Below are 26,263 nucleotides of genomic sequence, written 5' to 3'. Positions count from 1 at the left end.
TGAAGAAGCATTCCTGGTCTTCCATGGACTCTTGTATACAGATGACATTGTATTGATTACCTCAAGCCCCAGCACATTGCAGAGTCTCCTGGAAGAGTTTTGGAATCACTCAACAAAATTTGACCTAGTCATTTTCACAAGAAAGACCAAGTTCATGGAGCATGATTGTTGCCCAGATTTTTAACAAACATTGGAAGGAAAACCTATTGACAGAGATGATCTTGTCCATTGGTGTGTATATGCCAGACATAAGGTACAGATGGATAAGAAGTTGGATCCAGAGTTGAATGAGAGGAGGAATGTTGTCTGGATTGATTTTAAGAAATTGAAAAGCTTCTTTATTGAACTCCAGCATCCCAGGAAATCACAAGTCCAATTTTTAAAGCTGGCATTTTGCCAGTACTGCTGTATTACATGAAATATGGGATACAGCTCTCTCAGGAGTATTAAACCAAACATGGCCCAGAGAATGATGGAGAGGGATGCCCTTGGTGAGTGCATCATAAAACCAAGGAGGACAGGAATAAGAGACACCATCAAGGAACTGTATTATATATAATGAAGAGAATGTGGACCAGTCAACTGGCAAGGGTTTGGGATGGCTGGTGGTCATTCAGGATGCTCTACTGATAACCCTAGAGATGGCAGAACAAATTCAGGAAGGTCTCTAGCAAGTGAGGAGGACCCCTTATTGAAAACTCCAGGAGGATAAAGACTTAGGATTATCCTGGATGGTTGTGACAGAAATTTCAAATGAATTTTAAATGAAGAAGGTCCCAGCTCCATTTGACTTTTGAGTCTGTATCAGGTTTATCCTGGGTGTTCAGGATAAAGAATTAAAAAAATAAGCAAAGTAGGCTCATCCCTCAGAGAACTTACGTTTTTTTGTGTAACATAAACCATGTATATGGGGAGCCAGATGCCTGTAAAATACTTTTACGAGGTGCAGTTCACTAACAATTTTGGAGGCAAGAGCAAGTGCCATACAGGACATGGCAGCTGAACAGTGCCCAACAGCAGCCCTTGGGATACTGTCTTCATTGGAAGGGAAGGAAGAGAGATAAAGAGAGGTTAAGGAACTTTTCTAGGATCACCCTGTTAATGAGTATTAACAGAATGGGGCCTCCAGGGTCGCACTCTGCATTGAGAACCTGCCTAGCTTAGATCTGGTTTTATATGGAAGTATTTTACAAAGACTATGGCGCTTGAAAGTACAATTACATTTTACATAGCAGAAACAGAATTAAGATCTTTTTTAAAATACATTTTTATTGTTATCTCTTGTTTATACGTGAGCCTGGGTGTGTCATAGTCAACTCTTCCCTCTCCCCTTCCCCACCCCCCTCATATCTAATCAGTAGTCTAGTCCTACTTTTTCTACCTTTTTAACATCTCTCATTTACTCCTCTTTCTCTCCTCTTAACACTCCCACCATCCTGGTGCAGGACCCTCATCACTTCATGCCAAGCAATTGCAATGCTTACTGGCTGGTCACCTGCTCCATTGTGAAACCAATTTTCCCATGAGGCAGATAGGAACATATCCCCCTTCCCCCATACCTCCGATTCCCTATTCAATGTTCCATTGACTTTCGAGTACCTCTAGAATTGAATAAAAAAACTTTTGTAGCCAGACCTCCTCCTGTCTGCCCAGGTTTCTTACATCCAACTCTGCACTCCAAAGACTGAAGGTTCCTTGCTGCTACCCACACAAGACTCTCCCTTGCTCAATTCTGGGTATTTTCTCTACAAATCTGGTATCCTCCTCTCTGCCTCCTGGCTTCCCTAGTGTCCTTCAATTCTCAGCTAAAATCTCCACTTCAGCAAGACTCCTTTCGTATTCTTCCCCAGTCTTGGGGTCCTTTCTTTGTATTTCCTTCAGTTCATCTTATATTCACCTTGTTGTTATGTGGTTATTTTCATGTTATCGTCTTCATTCAATCATGAGCTCCTTGAGAGCAGAAACTGTTTTTCACCATCCCTTTTATTTCCAGTCCTTAAGAAATTAATATATACAAATCACTTTTCCTTTTTCAACCTTTTCCACTTCCAAGAGATCATTTTTTCATGACAAGAATAAAAAAAGAGAAAACGAATAGTTCAGTAAACCTAACAACCCCCTTGAAAAAGTCTGACTTCAATAATATTCCATATCCTTAACCTCTCACCTTTGCAAAGAAAGGAGGGAGGTGCATAAAAATCCTTTCTTTAAAATATTCTTTCACTTCCACATTCAATTTGGCCCCATAGTCTTAAGATTCCAAGACATTTGGATACTCACCAAATGCCTAGGATCTTAGAATCAGCAGCACAGAAGACTTAATTTGCTAATTTTCCCTCTAGTTTATTAAAATTATCATTAGTACAAAATATCCAGGAGATTCTTGTAAATATATCATAAATTGTCTTGCCTATGTTTGAGATAAAGAAATAGACCAGGGATGTACATCGAAGAGTTCAAATTTGAGATTTTCAATTGAACAACAAATTTTGCTGAACTCCTGTTCTGTGCTAGGACTGCGTTGAGCATAAGAGATAGAAAGAAACACAATACAGGCCTGCTCTCAAGGGGCTAGTCATCTAATGGAGGAAGGGGGAAGACCAGGTCAATGAATGAATTAAAGACAGGTTAAACAGGAAATAGTGAAGAAAGGGGAGGCTGCAGGATCATAAGGAAAAGCTTCCTCCAGAAGATGAAATTTGAACTGAGACTTCAAGGCTACAGCAGGTAAAGATGAGGAGGGAGAACATTCCAGGCCTGGAAGAGAACCAGGGCAGACCCAGAGCTGAAAGAAAGATGGAGAGTCCTGTTCATGAGCCAGCCCCTGAAGTCAGTGTCCCTGGATCAAAGCGTATGGAGCAGAGAGTGAGGTGTAAGAAGACTGGAAGGGCAGGAAGAGCCTTTAGGAGGGGCTTTGAATACTAAACACAGGATTTTATATTTTATTCTAGAGGTTTTAGGGAGCCACTCTGAAGGAGGTGACATATTTGGGTCTGCACTTTAGGCAAGTAACTTAGATTGGTAAATAGAGTTGGACTGGAGTGAGGTGAGACCTGAGGAATGTGATCTTCCCAGTTTTTGTTTTTTGGTTAATATAGAAATAAATTTTTCATGATTTCACATGTATAATTGATATCATATTGCTCATCATCTCATTGGGTAAAGGAGAGACTGATGGAGGGTGAGAATTTGGAACAATTGCAATAGTCCAGACATGAGGTGATAAAAGCCTGCACCAAAATGGTGGCAGTGTCAGAGGAAAGAGGAGGATGCATTTAAGAGATGTTGAAAAGGATAAATTGACAGACCTTGGAAACAGATTGGATATGGGGATGGGAGCTGAGATAATCATGAAGAGTTGAGAATGACTTCTATGTTGTGAGCCTGAGGGACTAGAAGGATGATGAGAAAAGGGGAAAAATAATGACTTATGTTTTGGACATGTTGAGTTTAACGTGTCTACTGGACATCCAGTTCAAGATGTTTGAAAAGCAGTTTGAGATGCAAGATTAGAGGTCAGCAGAGAGGATGGGATAGGAAAAGTAGATTTGAAGATCATCAGCATAGAGGTTGTAGTTACATTTATGGGAGCTGATGGGATCACCCATCACTTCACCCAGTAAAGCAGTATAGACAGAGAAGAGGGCATAGACAGAACATATATATAATATGTATATATATATGTATATATACATATATATACATATATATATATATATATATTAGTATAGACAGAGAACCTTGAAGGATACCCATAGTGGGTATGATCTGGAGCAGGATCCAGAGAAAGAACAGTTGGAAAGATATGGAGAGAACCAGATAAGAGAGGGTGTCCTAAAAACCCAGAGAGAAAAGAATACCAAGGACAGAATGATTAACAATGTCAAAGACTACAAAAGAGATTAAGGAAAATGAGTATGGAGAAAGGACCATTGGATCTGGCATCTAGGAGATCATTATTAACTTTGGAGAGAGTTGTTTTGATAGAATGATAGGACTGGAGACTTGTATCACAAGAAGAGAGTAAAAGGAGAGAAAATGGAGACATCCATTGTTGATGGCCATTTGAAGGAGTTAGCTATAAAGATCTAAAGAGATATAGAAAAATAATTAGAAGATAGAAGGATCAAGTGAGTACTATTTGAAGATGGGGAGACATGGGCATATTTGTGGGTAGCACTGAAGCAGTCAGTAGATAGAGACTGCAAATAAGTGATAAACAGAAGGGGCAGTCTGTTGGAGACTCAATGGAAAGGGATTCTTTTCGACAACTTTCTCCCATTTTGGAAACAGTAAATGTGCTTTTCTTTTACTTTTCTTTTTAAAATTTTTGACTCACATGGAAATAAATTTTTCATGATTTCACATGTAGTTTTAATATCATATTGCTTACCTTCTTACCAGGAGAGGCTGAAGGGAGGGTGAAAATTTAGAACTCAAAATTAAAAAAAAAGTTTAAATTAAACAAATAAAAAATAGATTATACCAGAAGAAATTAGCTTTCAGGGGCAGCTAGGTGGCGCAGTGGATAGAGCACCGGCCTTGGAGTCAGGAGTACCTGGGTTCAAATCTGACCTCAGACACTTAAGAATTACCTAGCCGTGTGGCCTTGGGCAAGCCACTTAGCCCCATTGCCTTGAAAAATCTAAAAAAAAAATTACCTTTCAGATCTATGATTAGGGAGAAAATTCATGACCAAATAAAGGGTAGAGGTGTTCATAGAAAGTAAAATAAATAATTTTGATTATATGACATTAAAAAAGTTTTTTTTTTTTTAGATTTTTCAAGGCAATGGGGTTAAGTGGCTTGCCCAAGGCCACACGGCTAGGTCATTATTAAGTGTCTGAGGCTGGATTTGAACTCAGGTCCTCCTGACTCCAGGGCTGGTGCTCTATCCACTGCACCACCTAGCTGCCCCCATTAATACATTGTTGATGGAACTGTGAAATGGTCTAGTCATTCTGGAAAACAATTTGGAACAATACCTGAAATAGCTATTTATTTATTTAGAATTTATAATTTTCCCCCTATTCTCGCTTCCCTCCTCCAATCCCCCACAGATGGAAGTCTGTTAGTCTTCACCTTGTTTTCATAGTATACATTGATCTAAGTTGAATGTGGTGAGAGAAATCATATCTATAAGGAAGAAAAATAAAGTATAAGAGATAGCAAAATGACATAAGAAGAGAAGTTTTTTTTAAAATTAAAGGTAATAGTCTTTGTTCAAACTCCACAATTCTGTCTCTGGATACAGATGATGTTCTCTATCACAGATATTCCAAAATTGTCCCTGGTTGTTGCACTGATGGAATGAGCAAATCCATTAAGGTTGATCATCACCCCCATGTTGCTGTTGGGTGGGTGTACAATGTTTTCCTGGTTCTGCTCATCTTGCTCAGCATCAGTTCATACAACTCCTTCCAGGCTTCTCTGAATTCCCATCCTCCCTGGTTTCTAATAGAACAATAGTGTTCCATGGCATACATATACCACAGTTTATTAAGCCATTCCCCAATTGATGGACATTCACTCAGTTTCTAATTCTTTGCCACCACAAACTATGCTGCTATGAATATTTTTGTACAAATGATATTTTTACCCTTTTTAATACTCTCTTCAGGGTAAAGACCCAGTAGTGGCAAAGAGTATGCACATTTTTGTTGCCCTTTGGGCGCAATTTGGAATTGCTCTCCAGATTGGATGAGTTCACAGCTCCACCAACAATGTATTAGTGTCCCAGATTTCCCACATCCCTTCCAAGATTGATCATTGTCCTTTCTGGTCATATTGGCGAGTCTGAGAGCTGTGAGGTGGTACCTCAGTAATGCTTTAATTTGTACTGAAATAGCTATTTAGCTGTACATATAACCTATGAGGTCTATATTCCTAGATCAATTCAAGATAAAGGATTCAATTGTACAAAAATTTTATAGCATCTCTTTTCATGGTGGCAAAGAATTGTAAATTGAGAGGGTGCCCATCAACTGGGAAAAGACTGAACATATATGAATGTGATGGAATACTCTTGTGCTATAAGAAAGAAGGAAAGGAATGGTTTCAGAGAAATCTGAAAAGACTTGTATGAACTGATATAGGGTTAAATGAACAGAACTAGAAAAACAATTTATAAAACAATATAATACAATAGGAATGATTTTGTAAAGACAAATAACTTTGGAAGAACAGGAACTCTGATTAACAAAAGGACTAACCACAACTCTTTTTTTTGTTTGTTATTTGTTTTTTTTTTCTTTATTTATTTAAGGTAATAGGGTTAAGTAACTTGCCCAAGGCCACACAGCTAGGCAATTATTAAGTGTCTGAGTCTGGATTTGAACTCTGGTCTTCCTGACTCCAAGGCCAGTGCTCTAATCACTGAGTTACCTAGCTGCCCCAGACTAACCTTAATTCAAGGGGTTGTCCTACCTTCAGGTAGTGAATGGAGGACTCAAGAGTATTGTGTCTTTGTAGGCACACATATAAATATAGGCATATAATATATATACATATATGAATCTAAATTGAGATTTTATTTTCTTGGATGTTTGTAATGGACATGTTTTGGGTTTTTTTTTTTTTTTGCTTTGTTTTCTTTCTAAATCAGGGGAAGAGAAGGTGATAAGAAGAGAATCAGAACTGAAAATAAAATTGATGAAAAAAAATAAGTTATGCTTAAGTACCCCAGTTTTCTTTTTTTGACAGAATTGCTGTCAATGTGGTTGTTCTTAGTCTTATTCTCTTCCTATAGAGGCAATGGAATGACATGAAATAGTTGATTACTATGATGTCCTCCATTGAGAATCCATTGGATGATCAAACTCAAACAATCAACTGTAATAGCTCAATGACATTATGGTGGGAGGTCTTCAGCAGACATTCCCAAGACTTGGGCTTGTTCTATCAAGCACTTTTATCATTTACTTGGATGAAGATATGGATGATTTGCTTATCGCTTTTGCAGATGACACAAACACAGTGTATGACAAGTCAGGTAGAGCACTGGAATCTATTAAGATGAAATTCAGTAGGATTAAATCTAAAGTGTGGCATTTTAAAAAAAAATCATCTCCAAAAATAGAATTTGATGGAGGTATGGATAGAACAGATCTGAAAAAGGTTGGAAGGGCTTAGTGAACCCTGTGATGTTTCAACTAAAAAAAAAAAGCTATTATGACCTTGGGCTACATTAGAAAGGGAATAATTTCAGGAATAAGGAGATGATGTTTTTGTGTCATCATTTGAGTTGGGTCTGACTCTTTGTGACTCTATTTGTGGTTTTCTTGGCAAGGAGACTAGAGTGACTAGCATTTCCTTCTTCAGCTCAGTTTACAGGTGAGAAACTAAGGCAGAGAAGTGACTTGCCCAGGGTCACCTGGCTAGGAAATGTCTGAGTCAGATTTGATCTCAGGAAGATGAATCTTCCTGACTCCAGGCTGACATTTATCCATTGAGTCACTTCACTACCCCAGGAGGTGATTGTCTTACTGTACCCTGCCCTCACCTGTTTGCTTCTGAGCTTTGCAATTAAGAAAAGCATGACAGTCTCCAGAGAAGGTTAGCCAGGATGGTGAAGGGCCTAGAGTTCATGTCCTATAAGAATCAACTGAAGGGGGGCAGCTAGATGGCATAGTGGATAAAGCACTGGCCTTGGAGTCAGGAGTACCTGAGTTCAAATCTGGCCTCAGATACTTAATAATTACCTAGCTGTGTGGCCTTGGGCATGCCACTTAACCCTGTTTGCCTTGCAAAAACCTAAAAAAAAAAAAGAATTAATTGAAGGAAATGAGCCAGTGTGGCCTATAGGAAAGAAGGCTTCTGGGAGGTATGGCAACTGGTTTCAAGAACTACTCTCATTTGGGGGAGGGAATTAATTAGGAGTTTTGTTATGCTTGAGCCAGAGGAAGGACCAGGAACAATGTGTGAGAGTTAAAGGAGGCAAATTTAGACTTGATATCAGGAAAAAACTTGCTAAGAATTAGAGACACCCATGGTGTAATGAACCACTCAGTAATGGCTCCCAGAGAGATGGCACCTCCTTCCTCAGAGCTCTTTAAGCAGTGCTGGAGAAGTGGGAGACTCTTTCTTGTTTGGGTTGGATTGTGGCTAAGGTTCCTTTGAAAGGCCCAATGGCCATGGGACTGATTTCAGATGAACCATTGGCTAGCCACATCTTTCTGGTTTTTACTAGGGAAGAAGTACTTTTCTAATCCATGACAGGCTTTTGTCGGATTTAAGTTTTATCTTGTTGGATTTTTCCCAGTGGTCTTACCTAGAAGAATCACTTTGGCAGCTGATGGCAGGTGACCTGAAGTGGGGAGAGATAGACTATTGCTGTAGAGTCCAGAGGAATCAGAATGCAGTGGCAGAAAATGACTCCTCAGGCATTAGTGACACTTGCAGGTGATGGCAAAAGTAACGGCAATAATAGCAACACCAATACCATCTCCCATTGAACATAACTCTTAGGCATAACAATGAGGGGAAACTCCAAGATGTTTTAGTTAATTCCATTTATTTATTTGTAGATTGATTTTTAAAATTAAATTTTGTTTTCACATGATTTAAAATCTAATTTAATTTCCTTGCTTTCCCTCCCCCTACTAATGAGAAAGTCAGAAAATAAAGACTCGTTTACAAATATCCAAGCAAAACAATCCACCAATTAGCCACATCCAAAAAAACAAGGTCTCCACCTGTGTCCTGAGTGGTTCATTTCTCTGTCAGTAGGGAGAGTAGCCAGGCTTCCTTATGGGTCTTCTGGAATCAAGGTTAGCCGTTATGGGGCCCAGAGCTCTTGAATCTTTTAGTTGTTTGTTTTTCCCTGACTGTTATTCTATACATTGTTTTGACTCTTGGCTTACTTGCCTCTGCATCATTTCATCAATGTTCTCCCAGGTTTCTCTGAAGCTGTCCCCTTCTACATAGCTTATAGACTGAGGGTATTATACTCATGTACCAGCTTTTGTTCAATCATCCCCATTTGAGTGGGTCCCTTCCTTTGTTCCCAGCTCTTTGCTGTCACAAAGATTTGCTATAAATAGATTTGTGCACATATGGGTCCTTTTCTTTTTCCTTTGATCTCTTTGGGAGTAGAGGCCTAGTAGTAGTATCATTGAGTCAAAGGAACTGTGAATGTTAGTCCTTTTGGGGGCATCAATCCAGATTACTTTTTATAAGGGTTAGACCAATAGCACTTTAATGTAGTCATTTCCTATAATCCTTATAACCCCTTTGACATAGGTCCTTTTCCTTTTTGGGCAAGTTTACCAATCTGATGGCTATGAAAGAGAATTTCAGAGTTGTTTAAATTTATATTTCTTTGATTATTTGTGATTTGAAGCATACTTCCCTTTAGCTACTGATAGCCTGGATTTTTTCCTTTGGAAACTACAGGAGACCACTTACCAACTGGGAGTTGGCTCTCATTCTTACAAATTTCCCTTGCATTCTTGTACTGACTTTAGGACCCCCACTGCTAAATCTAGGTATGACTTGGGCCTCAGGGCCCCAGAATTAGACTCTTTTCTGTTTTCCAGTTGCAGGGCTGCTTGCTGATCTCTGGGAAGTGTTAGGAGGGCAACAATTCACAGGAATGTATGGATGGAGAGGCATCATGCAGGGAGAGAGAGAAGAAGGAAAAGCCGTGTTCAAGTCCAGCCTTGTGACCATGAGCCAGTTGCTAAACCTCTCAGGGCCTCAGACAACTCTCAGGACTATGAGTGACTGATCTCCATCTGGGAAAGGAATTCCCAAAGCAAGAGTTTCCCATATGGATGAAATCACTGGTTTAGAACCAAAGAGGGAAACTGTAAGTGGAAAGTAGCCCTTTATCCCTTGTGGAAGTATTTACATTTTAACAAGATCATGCTTGTTAATCCCTAATTGAATTTCTAGTTGGTGGAATATGTGGAATTTCAATTAGAGTTACAAAATGAAATGAATTTCACGCAGTGTGTGGGCATTCCCACCTTGTGCTTTCTTAAGGTAGTTCTCAAGAGGGATTTCTGCTTTTGACCCTTCCCTCCCTCCTATGTCTAAATCTTCAGAATCTTTAAAATATAAAATTTTCTCCTTTATACCACCATTTCCATGGTAACCACCATGGCAACTCTGGTGTCAGAGGGCCTCTATAGGGGTATAGCTTTGTGGGCCCATTTGCAAGTGGGGGGCAGCTTTGTTTAGAAATAATAGCCTAGTAATGGAAGTTTAAAAGCAAAAGAGAAAAATGAGGTCAAGAACTGTCCAGTGTTCCCCACCTCCATTCTACATGAAATCCTTTATTGAGAAAATGATATTTTTGGGGGTGGGGTGGGGTGTAGGGGGGTGAGGAAGGAATAGGAGTTGGAGAAAGGTCTTAGGATATTTTTTCCCTTTTTGTTCAAATGGAATTTACCTCCCTGTAATGTCCACCCATTGATTTGGTTTCAGCTCTCCTCTACCAAGAAAAATAAGTTTCATGCTTCTCTGTGGCAGCACTACCATTATTTGTAGGAAGTTATCACATCTTTAAAGCTTCTTGGACTGTTCCTTGAGCCATTCCTCAGATGACTTGGACAGGAGGTGGTAGAAGTTTGGAGAGGAATCTGGAGTGAATATGGAAGGCCAGGACCTTATATTACCTGGGGACTAGACTTTCTGGGTCCCACTTTACTCATTTGTCTCATGAATGAGATCCTAACCAGGGTTTTCCATCATACTATATATATATATATATATATATATATATATATATATATATATATACACACACACACACATATATATGTATATATACATGTATATATATACATATATATATATATATATATGTAAAATTCATATCCTCACTTAACTCTTGAGATAATGTTTGAGTCAAGAAGATAATTAAATTTGCCCTATCAAGTCTCTGGGATGGGATAATCAGAAATAATAACATCACCTGGTATGTATAGATGGCACCCAGTGTTATGACTTCCTCCCCTCCCCCTCCATCAATATTTAATGTGTCTTGAACTTATACAGATAAATCCCTACATTAATATTTAGTAAAGCTATTAATAGCAAATGTAATAGAAGTTATGTCATACCTTAGTTTCAGTTCTTATCTAATGCAAAAGCTATTAGTGGGTGTGCAAAGTAGTGTTTTTATTTTGAACTATGTGAACAACTTTATTTTTAGATTGGTGTTATTGAGGAAAGAATTTCAGGCAGTTCTTATCTCTGCTAATTATAGTGACCCTCTTCACCCCTAAAAGGGAACAGTGTTATTGCTCAGTTGTTTCTTACATTCATCATCATTAACCACAAAGAAATGCTATAGTGTTTACTGGTGTCTTTCTTTAAGACTTTGCTAGTTTTTTTTCTCTAGCCTTAGACTTTCATCACTTCCAACATGATTTAAAATGGTCAAATTTTGTTTTTTTTTTTACTATTTTAATTTTGAATGCCATGATATTTACACTTATTAAAAAATTTTTGATTTATGAGAATTAATGATTTCCTTCAAGTTATAGATACAATATATCTCGCATATATACATATATACATATTCTATATACACATATGCACATCTATCTAGCTTTGTATCCATCCATCCATCTATCATCTTTCTATCCATCCGTCCATCCATCTATCATCTTTCTATCCATCCATCCATCTACCATCTTTCTATTCATCCATCCATCCATCTATCATCTTTCTATCCATCCATCCATCTATCTGTATATTCACATTTAAGAATTTGTCCATGTTCAAAATCCATGGTGGGGGATTACTTCACAAATTGTAAATGCTAGCCATGGGCATTGTAATGTAGTGTATATAGGCAAGGTGGTGGGCATGAAGGCATGAAGACCTGGGTTTTCTAGTTTTACATTCTGAAGAGTTCCCTATAATAATGAAATCACAATTGTGGTCCCCCCCAACAAAAAAAATTAGCCATTTCAAAATCCTGAAAGCTGGGGCTAGTTAAATTAATCTTTCCTAAGTTAAAACAATATTATTGTAGCCTTCTGCTTGGTCTCCCATTTTCAGTTCTATATTCAACTGATAAAGTGAGTTTCCTAAAGCTCAGATTGGGGCTGAGTCCCCAGCTGCAGGATCCTCTGGTTGCAGGATCCTTAGGTTTGGCATTTAAAGCCCTTCAAGACTAGTCCATTCCTGCCTTCCAGGAGCCCTGAGATCTATTCCAGCTTCCTTGTTGTTCCGAGGGTATGAGTCAATGCCTTTGTCTTGACTGGTGGTCATGAAGAGAATGATTTCCCTCCTCCCTCTGCTCAGTTCCTTCCTTTCTGCTGTGGGCCCTGGACACTTGGTTCTTGGTTCCCTTCCCTCCCGGATGCCCTTCCCTTGTGCAGGATCTCTCTTGTATGTACATAGTTATTTAAAGATTTCTCTCTGTAGAAGGTGAGCTTCTTGGAGACAAAGAGGGACATGTTATCTTTCTTTCTTTCTGTCTCCCAATGTAAAGGAGGAGACATTGCAAGTCTCCTTGACTTATTAGAATTTCATTGTGACAAAGGACCCAGAGCATCTTTGCTTAGTGCATCTTCCCAGAAGCTCTCTGGTGATGTTGCTGGGGACTTCCTGATCTCTCTTTTACAGAGGAAGAGATGGAATCCCAGGTGAAGGGAGTCTCTCTCTATCTCTTTTTGGCAATAAACTATAAAAAAAGATTGAGGTATTATGGCTCTGTTGGCAGCCGTAACTACTAAGGCAAGTCTGAAATACATGGTGTCCAGATTGTTACTTTAAATTACTGAGGGCTCATCAAAAGGTTTTTTCAGTCTTCTCACTTCCTATTAGGCGAGTTCATGGATATTTTCCTCTGCTTCTTTGTTCTTCCTGCTCATCATTTCTTACCATACTGTAACATCATATTTGCTATTCTATGTGGGATATTACTTGTTTACAGTAGCACAGTACAAATACATTCTTGGTGGCACTTGGGTAGAGTTCCAAACCTGAAGTCAAGAAGACTCACCTTCCTGAAGATTAAATCTGGCCTCAATATTTACTAGTTATGTGGACTTGGGCAAGTCACTTTACCCTGTTTGCCTTAGTTTTCTTATCTGTAAGATGAATTGGAGAAGGCAATGGTGGGCTACTCCAATAACTGCTAAAAACCCAAAAGAAACAAATAGGATCACAAAGAGTTGGACCTGACGGAAAAACAACCAAATGGCAAGTGAGAAATATAGAAGAAACTCTTTGTTTCATTCATTCTTTTATTCTGTCTGTTTCTGTCATTCCATAATCTGGCTTTTTCCCCTTTCACAGTGCCAAAACTCTCTCTTAAGGCAAAAACAGAGCAGCTAGTAACATCTTAACTTCCTTAATAACATCGTCCTTTGAAGGAACAGATCCCTTCTGGATCTGATCATCATGAGAAGGTGCTGGCTCTTAGGTCACAAGGGATGAGAACTTGATGTGGAAAAGCTGAGCTGTGATAGAGTAGAGAGAGAGTCAACCTTAGATTGATAGTGACTTGAACTGTTTGCGAAGCAGTTTCCAAAGGGTTGAGGCAACAAACATCTTGTGGAAAGATGGGAAACTTTTAAGAAGGACATTTTGGTCTATCTATCAATCCATCCATTCATCTATCTATCTATCATCTATACAAAAAAGAAAATGTGAATGAAGAACAACAGAACTTGTCCAAAGAACTTGATGAAGAAACATAGAGACCAATTTCTCTGTAGATTTTTTTTTTAGGTTTTTACAAGGCAATGGGGTTAAGTAACTTGCCCAAGGTCACATAATCAGGTAATTAACTATTACGTGTCTGAGGTCGGATTTGAACTCAGATACTCCTGACTCCAGGGCCAGTGCTCTATTCACTGCACCACCTAACTGCCCCTCTGTAGATTTTTGAAAAAGAAATGTTCAGAAAAATGGAAGGAAGAGCAAGAACAGAGAAAGAACACCAACATCTCACGAGCTTCTATAAGAATGGTAGAAGGATTGCTACAATGCTAAGATAATTATCAAGAAAAAAGTAAGGACATTCTAAAAAGTCATGTCTTTCTTATTTTAATTTCATTTCCAAATACTTGTCTCCCCTTGCTTGCCAGAGCAGAACAAACATCAGCAGTCACTAGCTATCACCCCTGCTATGTTTGACAGAATGCTCTTCCAATTTCTGCCGAGTAGGGGACAGGACTGCACTGAGTCCTTTCCCTGAGGCCACCCTTGTTGATGAGAAATACACGGTGTCCAGATTGTTACTTTAAATTACTGAGGGCTCATCAAAAGGTTTTTCAGTCTTCTTCCCGTTAGGCGAGTTCATGGATGTTTTCCTCTGCTTCTTTGTTCTTCCTGCTCATCATTTCTTACCACACTGTAACATCATATTTGCTATTCTATGTGGGATATTACTTGTAATATCATTTGTTTAGCCAGTCCCCAGTTGATGAGTATCTACTATGTTTCCAGGTCTTTGCTATTATCTAAAGTGTTTCTATAAATAATGTGATGTCCATGGTAGCTTTCTTTCAAATACTTAATAGCAGTAGAATCTCCTTTAATAGATTGTAAATTCCTTAAGGCCAGGGACTCTTGGGAGGATGGTGCAGGAGAAAGGGCATTAGAGTTGGAGTCAAATGACCAGAATGTAATGCTTAAGTAGGAAGGAAGGATGCATGGGAAATTCTGGGACTGGCATCTCTTGTATAATAGCTTGCTAAATTCATCTCAAGGTTACCTGACCCTCAACACTCATCTGTTTCTTCAAAAAACAAAAGATGTGTAGCAACCACAGCCAGAAAACCATCTTAGCAGATGCATTAAACCAGGTTGAGGGTAACTACCAGAGCTCACATCTCTTTGTTATTTAGGGGGCTGTCTACCCCAAGCATGTGAAGACTTTCCCTGGCAGAATGGGAGGATGAGAAACATTTGTTTCAGCAGCCATGAAGGTGCCTGAAGCAGGTGCTGTGGAATGCATCCCAGGCCATCGACAGTCATCCTACCTTTTAGTCTTACATCTGGAGTTTGATGACTGAAAGACAAAGTGAAGCTGATGACTTTGTAACTGTGTCCCCCTGATTTCCAATTCACATGAAAGTCAAGACATTATTCCATCATGTTTTTGTTCCTCTTTGTAACTGAAAGATGAAAAATTCTAAGGGAAATGATGCTGGTGATGGAAGATGGTGGTCTAGATGAACTGTTTGGATGTTGGTTAGAATATTTGAAAATGTTTCTTTTGATTCTTTGTTATATAGGATGACTATGACAGGATAACTTAGGTGATGTAAGACTATAAAACACTCATAAAAATGCATATATATATATATATATATATATATATATATATATATATGAAAGGGCTTAGGTTGGGGTGGGATGTAGAAAGCAGAAACTTGAGGCAGGGGAGACTAATCAAGAGATTTTGCAGTAATTGAGGTTTGCACTAAGGTGATAATTGAATGGCAATAATTGGGGCCAGATGTAAGAGATGTTGGGAGGGTAGCAGGATTTGGCCTTTGATGGAATATATAGGGAATGGGAGAAGGGGAGGGAAAATGCCAAGTTTAAAAATGATTAATAATCAGAGTGTCCTTGATCAAAGACATCTGTTAATGAATCTTACATGTTTTTTAACATATGCCTTAGAAAAAAACCTTGTTTAATCCACTATAAACTTAAATATCCCTCAGTCCCGGTCTTCAAAGATTCACACCTTCCTTAGTACAGTTCTTCCTTTGATTAATCAGTTCCACAGTTCCACCCTGGAGGAGCTGCTATAGCCAACAGAATTCTTTAGCACATAGAGCTGGTTATCATTAATGAGTCCAGTCCCTTCATTTTGTACAGAGGAAACTGAAATTCAGCCAAAGTTAAGTGATTTATGTGCTCAAGGTCACACACTAATTAATAGCTGAGCCAGTGCTGAAATTCAAGTTGTCTAAATCCAGTTTTTTGAGGGCTGGTCCTGTCTGAATTCCGGCTCATCCTGGCAGATCTACAGTTCCCTGCCAGTCTCTGCTCAAAGACTTCCATGTTTGCTGTAGGACTCGCCCAAGCTTGTTTTCTGTGGAGAGTGAGCCAATTTTAGGGCCTTCCCATTCCCTGTTCTAGAGGAGAGTCTGGCACCTAAGATTCCCCCCCTTCTAATCTGATCTCCCACCTGCCTTTCCTACCTTTTTTTGTCCAGCTGCTCTTCTTGAATTCTTCATTGAAGACCAACTGGAAGACAAATCGTTGGGACTTGATTCCCTTCTCCATGCAGTCATCCAAGATACCCCCTCCCCCACTAGGAATCCTCCAGATGTCTCTTGTTGCCCTGGAAGATATAGATCCCCTGTCCTCTCGGGAGATGTTTCTCTCCCTTCCTCCCCAAGTTCTCTTTGTGTTACTCTTCTCTGTGGACATGTCATCCATCCAGTGACATTGTAAACTCTTTGATGACCCAGGTTTTGTTTTGGTCTGTGATCCTGGCACTCACAGAATGTCTGGTCTGTAGGGTTGGGGTAGGAACTGGACCCATGATGTCACCAAGAGAGGGAATTCTCTGATGAGGAAACTCAGTCTCTGCCCAGTGACCCAGGAAGGTCAAACCTTTTCTGCAGCCACTCCCTCTGGGATGAAGTTTGGCCCCTTGTCTACATCTTGGTGCTGACAGTCTGGGAGGTGGCCATCCAGCTTGGGTGTGTCAGAGGTAGGGTCTACCCCTGGTGTTCCTGACTTTGAGACCACCTCCCCCATCCCTCATCCACTAGCATTTTAGGAGAGGCTTGGGAAAATGTCAATTGGAGAGGGCTGTGGTGGAGGGGTCTGCTGAGTACCAGAAGCTTTCATTCATATTTCTCCAAGGCCACAAGTGCCTTGTTTACTGTTTTCAAAATAAAAATTAACAAGTCATTCTTTTCCTTTTTTAAGTTCTTATGCATTTATTTATTTTCCAATTATATGCTAAGATAATTTTCAACATTCATCCTTTTGCAAACTTTTGAGTTCCACATTTTTCCACCCCCCTCCCTTCCCAACCCCCCTCCTCATGGCAACAAACAATCTGATATAGGTTGTTCATGTAAAATAGCATTTAACCCATTTCCACATTAGTTAAACTATGAATGAAGAATTAGAACTAAGAGAAAAAAATGAAAAAAATTATTCTTTTCTTTTTTAAATGAAATCATTTTTTAAATTGACAAGCATTTATTTTCTCTTCCTCCTTCTCCCTCTCTTAATGAAAAAATGAAAAAACCAAACCCATATGACAAATATGTAGTTCAGCAAAACTAATTCTCATATTGGCCACATTCCCAAAAATGTGTATCTTGTTGAAATCTCATGATATGATGAGTGTTATACATTGACATGGAATTATGTACACAGCAGCACAGCATTTTTCAAAATAAGATGTAGAATAGGTTGTCAAACCATCATTCACTATTAAATTCTGAGGATTACTCAAATTTCTTTCTTTTTTTTCTTTTGCTTAGTTGGAGAACACCAGTTGACAGGCCATAAAGTGGCAGTAAAAATCTTAAATAGACAGAAGATTCGTAGTTTGGATGTGGTTGGAAAAATCAAAAGAGAGATTCAAAATCTAAAACTCTTTCGACATCCTCACATTATCAAACTGTAAGTATTTTTATGATTATGAGTCCAAGAAGGAACATTCTGTTGAAATGATTGCTGATTTATTTACAAATAGTGATATTTTTAGTATTGTAAAAATTTTAATTTAGTTTTGTTTAATTTATATTATCATTTACTTCAGTCATTTCACCCATCTTTTTGTTTTTTAAACCCTTTTGGTTTGGATTCACCTTGAAACCTTCATTTTCTTTTTGTTTAAAATGGACAACAATAGAAACTGTCATACGTGCCTCCCTGGGTTGTTATAAGGATCAAATTAGATAATATGTGAAAAGCTCATTGCAAATCCTATTGGGTTCTGTGAGAGGCGGCAGTTATTATTATGAAATCCTTGGAAACCTGAAATGAGATATTTGGACAACAGAGGCTATGGTTTACTGTTGAGGAGAGTTATAATGTTTCAGGGATTTAGGATTAACTTGATTTTCATCTTGAGGATTAGATCAAGTTATATGAATTAATCAGTTCACACACTGACTATGGGCTGGGGATTGTTCTATGAGCTGGACAGACAGAAAAAAGGCAAAAAACGTGTCCTAGAGGAGCCCAATTTTTAGTGGAGACAAACATGGAGGCAGAGATGCATATGAGGTATATACCAAGCAGGTAGAAGTTGTGGCATCTCAGAGAGAAAGGCACAAGCACCTGGGTAAACAAGAAGAAGCCTCCTATGGAAAGCAGCATTTGAGATGAATTTAGTAGGAAGCCAGGGATACTAAGAAATATGTGAGAATGGAACCTATTTAAGATATAGGGCACAGCCAGGGCAAAGGCATAAAAGTGGGAGATGAGATATTTGAGGAAAAGCCATTGTAGCCAAATGGCGAGTTTGTGGAGACCATCGTAGAATAAGAGAAGGCAGGTGATAGAGACTTTTAAGTGCCAAACAGAGGATTTACTCTTTGTTTTTGGAAGGACTATGGAAAAACTGGAATTTATTTAATGAGAAATGGGGAAGAGATGGATAATGTATAGCTAAGGGGTAAAGTTTAGGGATAGGTAAGGGCCAGCACACTTCTGTTTGGGGATAAGTTTGACTATACCCTCTAAGGAGGATTGGCTAAGAGATGGCCAGGGGGAGAGTCTAGATGTGGCAATGGAGATCAGGAAGCATTCTAATGCCAGCAGATGGACTGTGAGTGGAGGAAGGGATGAGGGAGAAAAGCTTCAGAATCTTTGGGTTGGGAGATGGTATAAGGGGCAGGATTAGCTGACCAGGAGGAAGTGAATCCAGGCAGAGTTTCAGTAATTAGAACAAAGGCTGTGATGAGGGACATGCAACTTGATCTTTCGAGGTTGTGTCTAGCTGTGATTTGTCTTGTGATGCCCAGGAGGTGGCTCTCAGCAGGCCAGGGCAAAAGGAGATAACAGTGCTGGTTCTGTGCAGGGAAAGGTTGAGGGGATTGAGAGGTAGTGACTGGGGAGGACAGCTGGGGATTGATGCTGCAGAGTATCCTGGAGACATGAGTCTTGTCCTAAGAGAGTTTTTTGTAGATATCATAAGTTTTAGTTGATTTTTTTGCAAGGCAATGGGGTTAAGTGGCTTGCCCAAGGTCACACACCTAGGTAATTATTACGTGTCTGAGGTCGGATTTGAACTCAGGCCCTTTTGACTCCAGGGCTGCTCTGATATCTTAAGTTTTATATGAAGTATTAGGATTTAGATCAAGACCATGATAATTCAGGGAAGGAAGGAATTGATAGAAGTAATACAGGAATCCTTAGGAATCTAAACTTAACAGACTGACTGTGCACTTATCCATACAACTGGGAACTAGACAACTCTTCCTGTATCAGGTCACTGCTCTGAGCCTTGGGCTGGGCCTCCTCCCAGATCTCTGGTCTGCTCTGTTTCTCCTTCTAAACTTCTGACCAGGTTGTTTAGTGGGGAGGATACTGGCTACCATCTCTTCATCACTTCATCTCAAGCAACAAAACAGATAAGGTGAGGGCAGCATAGGAAACTAAAACTTGAGTACCAGGGAAAATGTGGTTAAACAGAAATGAACCGCAGCCTGGAGCATGGCAGCAGGGATTCTGGTCTCTTTTCCCCTCACCCACTGGTTACAACTTTACACGCTGCAGTCACTCCCTGAATCTGTTTGGGTCGATGAGTTTCCTAAACTGTGAAATAACCCTACATGATTGTTTAATGAAGAGAGTCAATTCTTCCCTACCTTGGCATTCTAGTGACACTCCTTCTTTCCAGCCTTCTATTACTCCCTTGCATTTGTTCTCTGCTTTAACCAAACTGGATTACATTCTCTTCCCTGCACAGTTATACCTTTTTGCATTTGTTCCTATAGTTCCCTGTGCCTTCCCCTTGCTTCTCTTCTTGGGTTTTTGAATTTTTATCCAGCTCAAATTCTACCTTTGTAAGAATCCCTAGGATCATTTTCTAGATTCCTTCTTCCCTGGAAATCTCCCCTATGATCCATCCTTGCCTTTTCCTTTTCCCTTTTTTTTAAGGAAGGAAAAACATTTATGAAACTTTAGAAAGTGAGCATGGTAAGCTTTGGTCTGCATTCAGCCTCCATGATTTTTTTATTCTCTGAACGTAGATGGCATTTTCCATCACAAGGTTTTTAGAATTGTCCTTGATCACCGAACAGTGTTGCTGTTATTCTTGACAATGTTCTCCTGGTTCTGTTCACTTCACCCAGCATCAGTTCATGCAAGTCTTTCCAGGCTTTTCTGAAGAATAACAGCTCATGATTTATTTTAGAACAATAGTACTCCACAAAATTCATATATCATAATTTATTCACCCCCAACCCCAATTGATGAACATTCCCTCATTTTCCAATTCTTTGCCACTTCAAAAAGAGCTGCTATAAATATATATATATCTGGATCTTTTCCCCTTTTTATGATCTCTTAGGAATACAGATTTAGTATTGGTATTGCTGGATCAAAGGGTATGCACAGTGTCATTTTGGGCATAGTCCCAAATTGTTCTCCAGAATGATTGGATCAGTCCACAATTCTACCAGCAATACTTTAGTGTTCCAGTTTTCACACATCCTTTCCAACATTGATCATTTTCCTTTTTTGTCATTTTAGCCAATCTGATAGGTGTGAATTTTTAACCTCAGAGTTGTTTTAATTTGCATTTCTCTAATCAATAATGATTCAGAGTATTCTTTCAAATGCCTATAGATAGCTTAAATTTCTTCTGAAAACTGCTAGTTCATGTCCTTTGACCATTTATCAATTGAATCACATTTTTATGAGTCAATCCTGCACCCATTTCAACTTTCTCTTGGTATAGGGTGTGAGTTGTTGGTTTATACCTCATTTCTGCTACACTATTTTCCAGTTTTCCATGAAGTTTTCATTCTTATCCCAGAAGCTGGAGTCATTGGGTTTATTAAACAGTAGATTACTAATCATTTCATACTGATTTTTTGGGTCTAATCTTTTCTAACAATTCACTGCTTTATTTCTTTGCCAGGATCAGATGGTTTTGATGACTGCCACTTTATAATATAATTTTAGATCTGGCCTGGTTAGACCACCTTACTTGGCATTTTTTTAAAAATGAATTCTCTTGATATTCTTGACCTTTGGTTCCTCCAGATGAATTTCATTACTATTTTCTGTTACTATTTTTCTAGTTCTATAAAATTTTTTAATAGTTTGATTAATATGGTCCTGAATTAAGTAATTTAATTTAGGGATAATTATCATTTTATTGTATTGGCTAGACCTACCCATGAGCAGTTGACATTTTCCCAATCATTTAGATCTGACTATTTATGTGAAACTTTCCCTTCTTTTTCAACATTACTTTCTTTCTTTGACCTCAGCTATCAACTCTTTTAAAATGTTTTTAATGTATTCAACATGCAAAAATTATAAAAATAATAAGTGATATTAATATTATACTTTAAAGTTTCATATATTTGATCTCATTTGAGTCACATGGCATCCTGTGAAGTTAAGTGCTATAGGTTCTATCATTATCATTTCACAGTTGGGGACATTGAAACTCAAATAAGTTGTATCTTGCCCAGTCTCACACAGCCAGTAAATAAGAGGGGTGGTTCTGAGTAAACCTCCTTTTGATTTTAGGCCCACTCTATTGGCCACACCATGTTACCTTTCATGTAACATATAGCACAAAAAATATCTAATAGGGACCTGATTCCAAAGTTTAATAGGAAGAGTATTTAAGAGGACCTTCTTATGGTACAAGTTTAAAGAATGGAGAACAGCTGTGAAGCTCAAGTGACACCTGGCTGAGTTCAAGTCTCTTGGCCGGATGAACTACCTCCCTCTGAACTGAGAGGCTGACTCATGGCTTAGCCTCTGTCTTGGCTTCTTTGTGATGTGTGGAGAATCAATGGGAGGGCTACTACATGCTTCAGGAAATGTGCCATTTTGTCCAGAACAGAATCAAGTGTATAACCTATAGGATAATGAGTGAAGCTGATTCCTGGCAGGGGCCTGCCCCTTTGGTAAAGTCTTTCATGATTTTCTTGATATTCAAGAAATATTATATAGATCAGAGATATCAAACAGACACTTCACAGGTTGCATACATCTTGCAGTTCTGCAACTTCTGAGTGGTGAAATCAGACTAAAATATAATTGGGAATTATTTAACAAAATAGAAATTCAATAGAAAACAGACTATCAATATGTGGGGTTTTTTTTGGTTTATGCTAGGCAGTGGGGTTAAGTGACTTGCCCAAGGTCACACAACTAGGTAATGATTAAGTGTTTGAGGTTGGTTTTAAACTCAGGTACTCCTTGACTCCAGGGCCGGTGCTCTATCCACTGTGCCACCTAGCCATCCTGTAATATGTGGTTTTCTAGATCTGTAGGGATCCTTATGTATGGTTCTATTTGAGTTTCTTATGTATGTTATATATGTCTATTTGAGTTTGACATCAGTGGGTTTTAGATGATGGTACAAATGCATACCAATTTGTTGGATGTGTTATACTGGGAAGACCTGTGGGGTATAGGATGGACTAGACAGCTTTTGAGGGCCCTTCTGACTTAGAAAATTCTGTGATTTTTGTGAAATAAATTAAATTGTAACAGGGTGAAGGGTTGAGCACACAAAATAATCACAGACTGAGTTGGGAGAGCTATTGGGAGAAAATCTAGTTCAATTTCATGCACCAGTAAGAATGCCCTCCTTGATATTATACCTAAACTCTGCTTGAAGATGTCAAGGAAAGGGGAACCTATGATCTCTAAAGAAAGTTGATTCTCTTTATGCTTTGTGTTTATTTATTTGTTCACAGAGGCTGGAAACTTCTTGAAAACATGACCATTTCTGTTTTTTCTTTATTTCTCCAGCATGAGCAGAGTGCTTCATCCTAGCAGGTTGTTTTAGTTAATTGGTTGACTCTGCCAGCTTTCATACAATCCCTGAAGATCCAGAGGCGTGTCCTGTGTCAGGAGACTTATTCTCTTGGCTCAGAAACCAATAGGAGGGGGGAGAAGCTGTTGAGCCAATTCAGGTTTAATGTAAAGAAAAACCTCCCAACAAGAGGACTGTTCAAAGGAGTCTAGAGAGCTCCCTGAGCTTGTGTTTTCCTTATTATTAGATGTCTTTAGGCAATATTTGCTTGTCTAGCAGCCAAGAGACCAGTGTCCCAGAGCAGCCAGGGGCCAGTGTCCCTGGATGGAAGAGGATGTATTGGGGAATAAGGTATAAGAAGACTAGAACAGTAGGATGGACCTGGTTAGAAAGGGTTGTGAAGTCAAGCAGAGGATTCTGTATTTATGATTGTAAAGGCAATAACTGGAGTTACTGAGGAGAGGGATTGTGCTTTAGGTTGTTTTAGTGTTGGCTCTGTGTATTAGGAAAATCACTTTAGTGTATAAATGGAAGATGGATAAGAATAAGGAGAGGTAGCAGGCTGGCAGCACCCCCCTCACCCTATCTTTGGGGCAGAGAGAGCAGGAGATGCCTTGGAAAGATGTTCCCAAGGCGAAATGGACAGGTCATGGCAGCAGACCTCATGGGAGATGAGAGACAGGATGAATACTGGGGGTGAACCTGAGGGACTGGGAACTGGTACTTTCTTCTACAGTAATGGGGGAAGTGAAAGGAGGGGATAGTTAATTGAACTTGAGGTCCTTCACCCTCCTCAGTGCTGTCCAGCATTTGGACACTTCCTTTTTTCCCTTTATTTTATTTTATTTATTCATTAATTATTATTATTATTATCATTATTGTATTGCAAGGAAATAGGGTTAAGTGACTTGTCTAAGGTAACACAGCTAGGTAATGATTAAATATCTTAATCTAGATTTGAACTCAGGTCATCCTGACTCCAGGGCTAGTGTTCTATCCACTATGCCAACTCATTGTCCCATCTGGACACTTCCTTGTGGAGTTTCTCCTGAAGTATGGTTCTGAGACTTGACCACAGTGCACACATAGTCTGATCCAGGTTGAGGGCCTGAGGCTTCAGGGTTCTTACCTGCCTGGTCATACCTTTTGTTACTGCCTGGCTGGGACATGTCATCTCCCACCTCCACTCCTTTACATGGGCTCCCATGTACTCAGGTCTGGAATGTTCTTCCTTGGCCTGGTCTTGCCTGACCCAGCCCATGGAACCCCAAGTTTTTCATTTCAAGGTGTGATTCTTAGAAAAGACATTGCCTAATCTTTACCTCTCTCCACACTCCCTAAAGCAAGGATATATTGATTTTCTTTGTGCTTTGTTTTTACTTATTTATTCAGAGTCTGGAGGCTTCTTGAAAGCATGACCATTTCTGTTTTCTCCTTATTTCTTCAGCATGAGCAAAGTGCCTCATCCTAGCAGGTACTGTTAAAATGCTTGTTTAACTTAATTTGTCAACTCTGCCAGCTTTCACACAGTCCCTGAGGATCCAGAGGGCTGTCCCATGTTGGGAGACTTGTTCTCTCGGCTCAGGGACCTATAGGAGGATCAGGGAGGAGAAGCCATCGAGCCAATTCAGGTTTAATGTAAAAAAACCTCCCAACAATGAGGACTGTTCAAAAGAAGCTAGAGAGTCCCCTGAGCTTATGTTTGCCTTATTCTTAGATGTTTTTAGGTAATTTTTGGTTGTTCATCTGTCACATAAGTTTTAGAAGAATTTTTTTGTTCATTTCTTTTGGGTTGGACTGGGTTTACCATCCTACCAATGCTTGACCTTCTGTCTAGAATCTGGGTTAGGACCTCAGCCCCCTCAACAATGTCCAGGTTCTTTTCTGGAAGACCTATGTCTAGCCTAAAACTCTGCCTTCCTTAGTGTCTAAATAGTGCTCTTCACAGAACAGGTATTTGGAATGGTTTTTCTTTCATTGTTGTGTTGCATAGTTTGGTCTTAGTAGAATTCCCTGGTTCCTCTACTCAATTTACTGTGAAAGCAAGGAGCCTCCCCTGAGCTAATAGGGCTGCAGAGGCTGACGAAACCTTCTCTTTGTTTCACTCTTCCACCTCAGTCACTCTAAAGACATTCCTCACATGGGCTGTCAAAAAGGCCTTCTAATTGGTTTCCCATCCTCCAGTCTTTTTATACCTATCCATCTTTCATGCAACTGACAACATTTTAAAATTTATTTCTTTTTTAATATTTTTTAAAAAATTGAGTCCCAAATTCACCCTTTCTCTCAACTCTCCCCATCTTTTGAGAAGGCAAATAGTCTGTCATTTAGACATAAAGAAATCTAGCATACCAAATTTCTATAGCAGCCACATTGCAAAAGAAAATTAAGCGAATTAGGTTTTCCTTATAGTCTGTGTATATAAGCTCTCTAGGGGTGGTTAGCATTTTTCCTTATGTCTTCTTTGGAGCTCCCTTGGATCATTGTCATCATCAGAGCAGCTAAACATTCACAGTTGGTCATCGATACAATAATACTGCTACTGAGGACAATGTTTATTCTGTTCGCAGAGTCATATATTGAAGCACAGATCTCTTTGTGCAGCTTCCCTACTCAACAAACTCCAGTGGCTCCCAATTGCCTCCAGGACACTCTATGATCTCTATTTGGCTTCTCCGTTTTTCACACCTTGGCTGCTATCTCTCCTTCCAGTCTCATCCTTTCCTCCTTGACCCTCACTCCTTGGTTCAACCCCATCGGTTTTCTCTTTGTCCCTTACCCTGGCCTTTCATCTCTTGTCTTGGTGCTGACCATCACTCGTGGCTGGAATGGGTTCCCTTCTCACTTGTCTCACAGGATCTGTACCCATCCAGATCTAGCTCAAGCACCACACCTTCCAGGGACTTCTTCTGGACTCTTCCCCCATCCTCTGTCCTCCTGCAGACTTCCTCCAGGTTTTCCCTGCAATGCCACTCCTGGTCTTCTGCATCCATCCTCTGCTGATCTCATTAATTGTCAGCTGTCACCTTCATGCAAATGATTTTTTTGTAGAATAAGGTCACTATAGCTATTATCTTAAGGTCCTAAAAACAACAACAACAAAAAAAAAAAAACCTTGTTCTATCATACAAGGAACTAGTTTTATTTTAAATTAGTCTCTGAGGAATGATTTTGAATCCTTTCTCTTAGCTTTAGTTTATCTGGATTTAAAATCATTTGTTATTATTTTTGCACAGAAATATAATAGGTCCAGGCACAATTGCTCAGAAAATGCTTTGATGTTTTAAAGCTGTTGGCACTAGGGCCTGGGCCTAATCCATTAGCCACATTGCCTCCTTTGTTTCAGAGAGGAATTATAAG

The 26,263-nt window shown here is 39.3% G+C and overlaps 1 protein-coding gene across 3 annotated transcripts in view; it reads left to right on the top strand.

The window, feature by feature from the left end:
* The window catches only part of PRKAA2 (protein kinase AMP-activated catalytic subunit alpha 2), a 75,768-nt gene that overhangs the window by 9,132 nt on the left and 40,373 nt on the right, over positions 1-26,263 (top strand). The window contains exons 1-2 of one of the 3 annotated variants that reach the window (XM_074221341.1): positions 9,537-9,808; positions 17,427-17,568. Coding sequence is in view for 1 of the 3 variants with exons in the window: in XM_074221340.1 (XP_074077441.1) it covers positions 17,427-17,568 (142 nt within the window). In the remaining 2 variants the exon portion in view is untranslated. Of the gene's footprint in view, positions 1-9,536; positions 9,809-16,479; positions 16,640-17,426; positions 17,569-26,263 lie in introns of those variants that run through there. The other 2 variants (XM_074221342.1, XM_074221340.1) reach the window with 2 other exon arrangements.

This window comes from Macrotis lagotis, chromosome 2 (assembly GCF_037893015.1).
Source record: "Macrotis lagotis isolate mMagLag1 chromosome 2, bilby.v1.9.chrom.fasta, whole genome shotgun sequence".
In the NCBI taxonomy this organism is placed as follows: Eukaryota; Metazoa; Chordata; class Mammalia; order Peramelemorphia; family Peramelidae; genus Macrotis; species Macrotis lagotis.
This window is presented reverse-complemented; position numbering and strand designations above follow the sequence as displayed.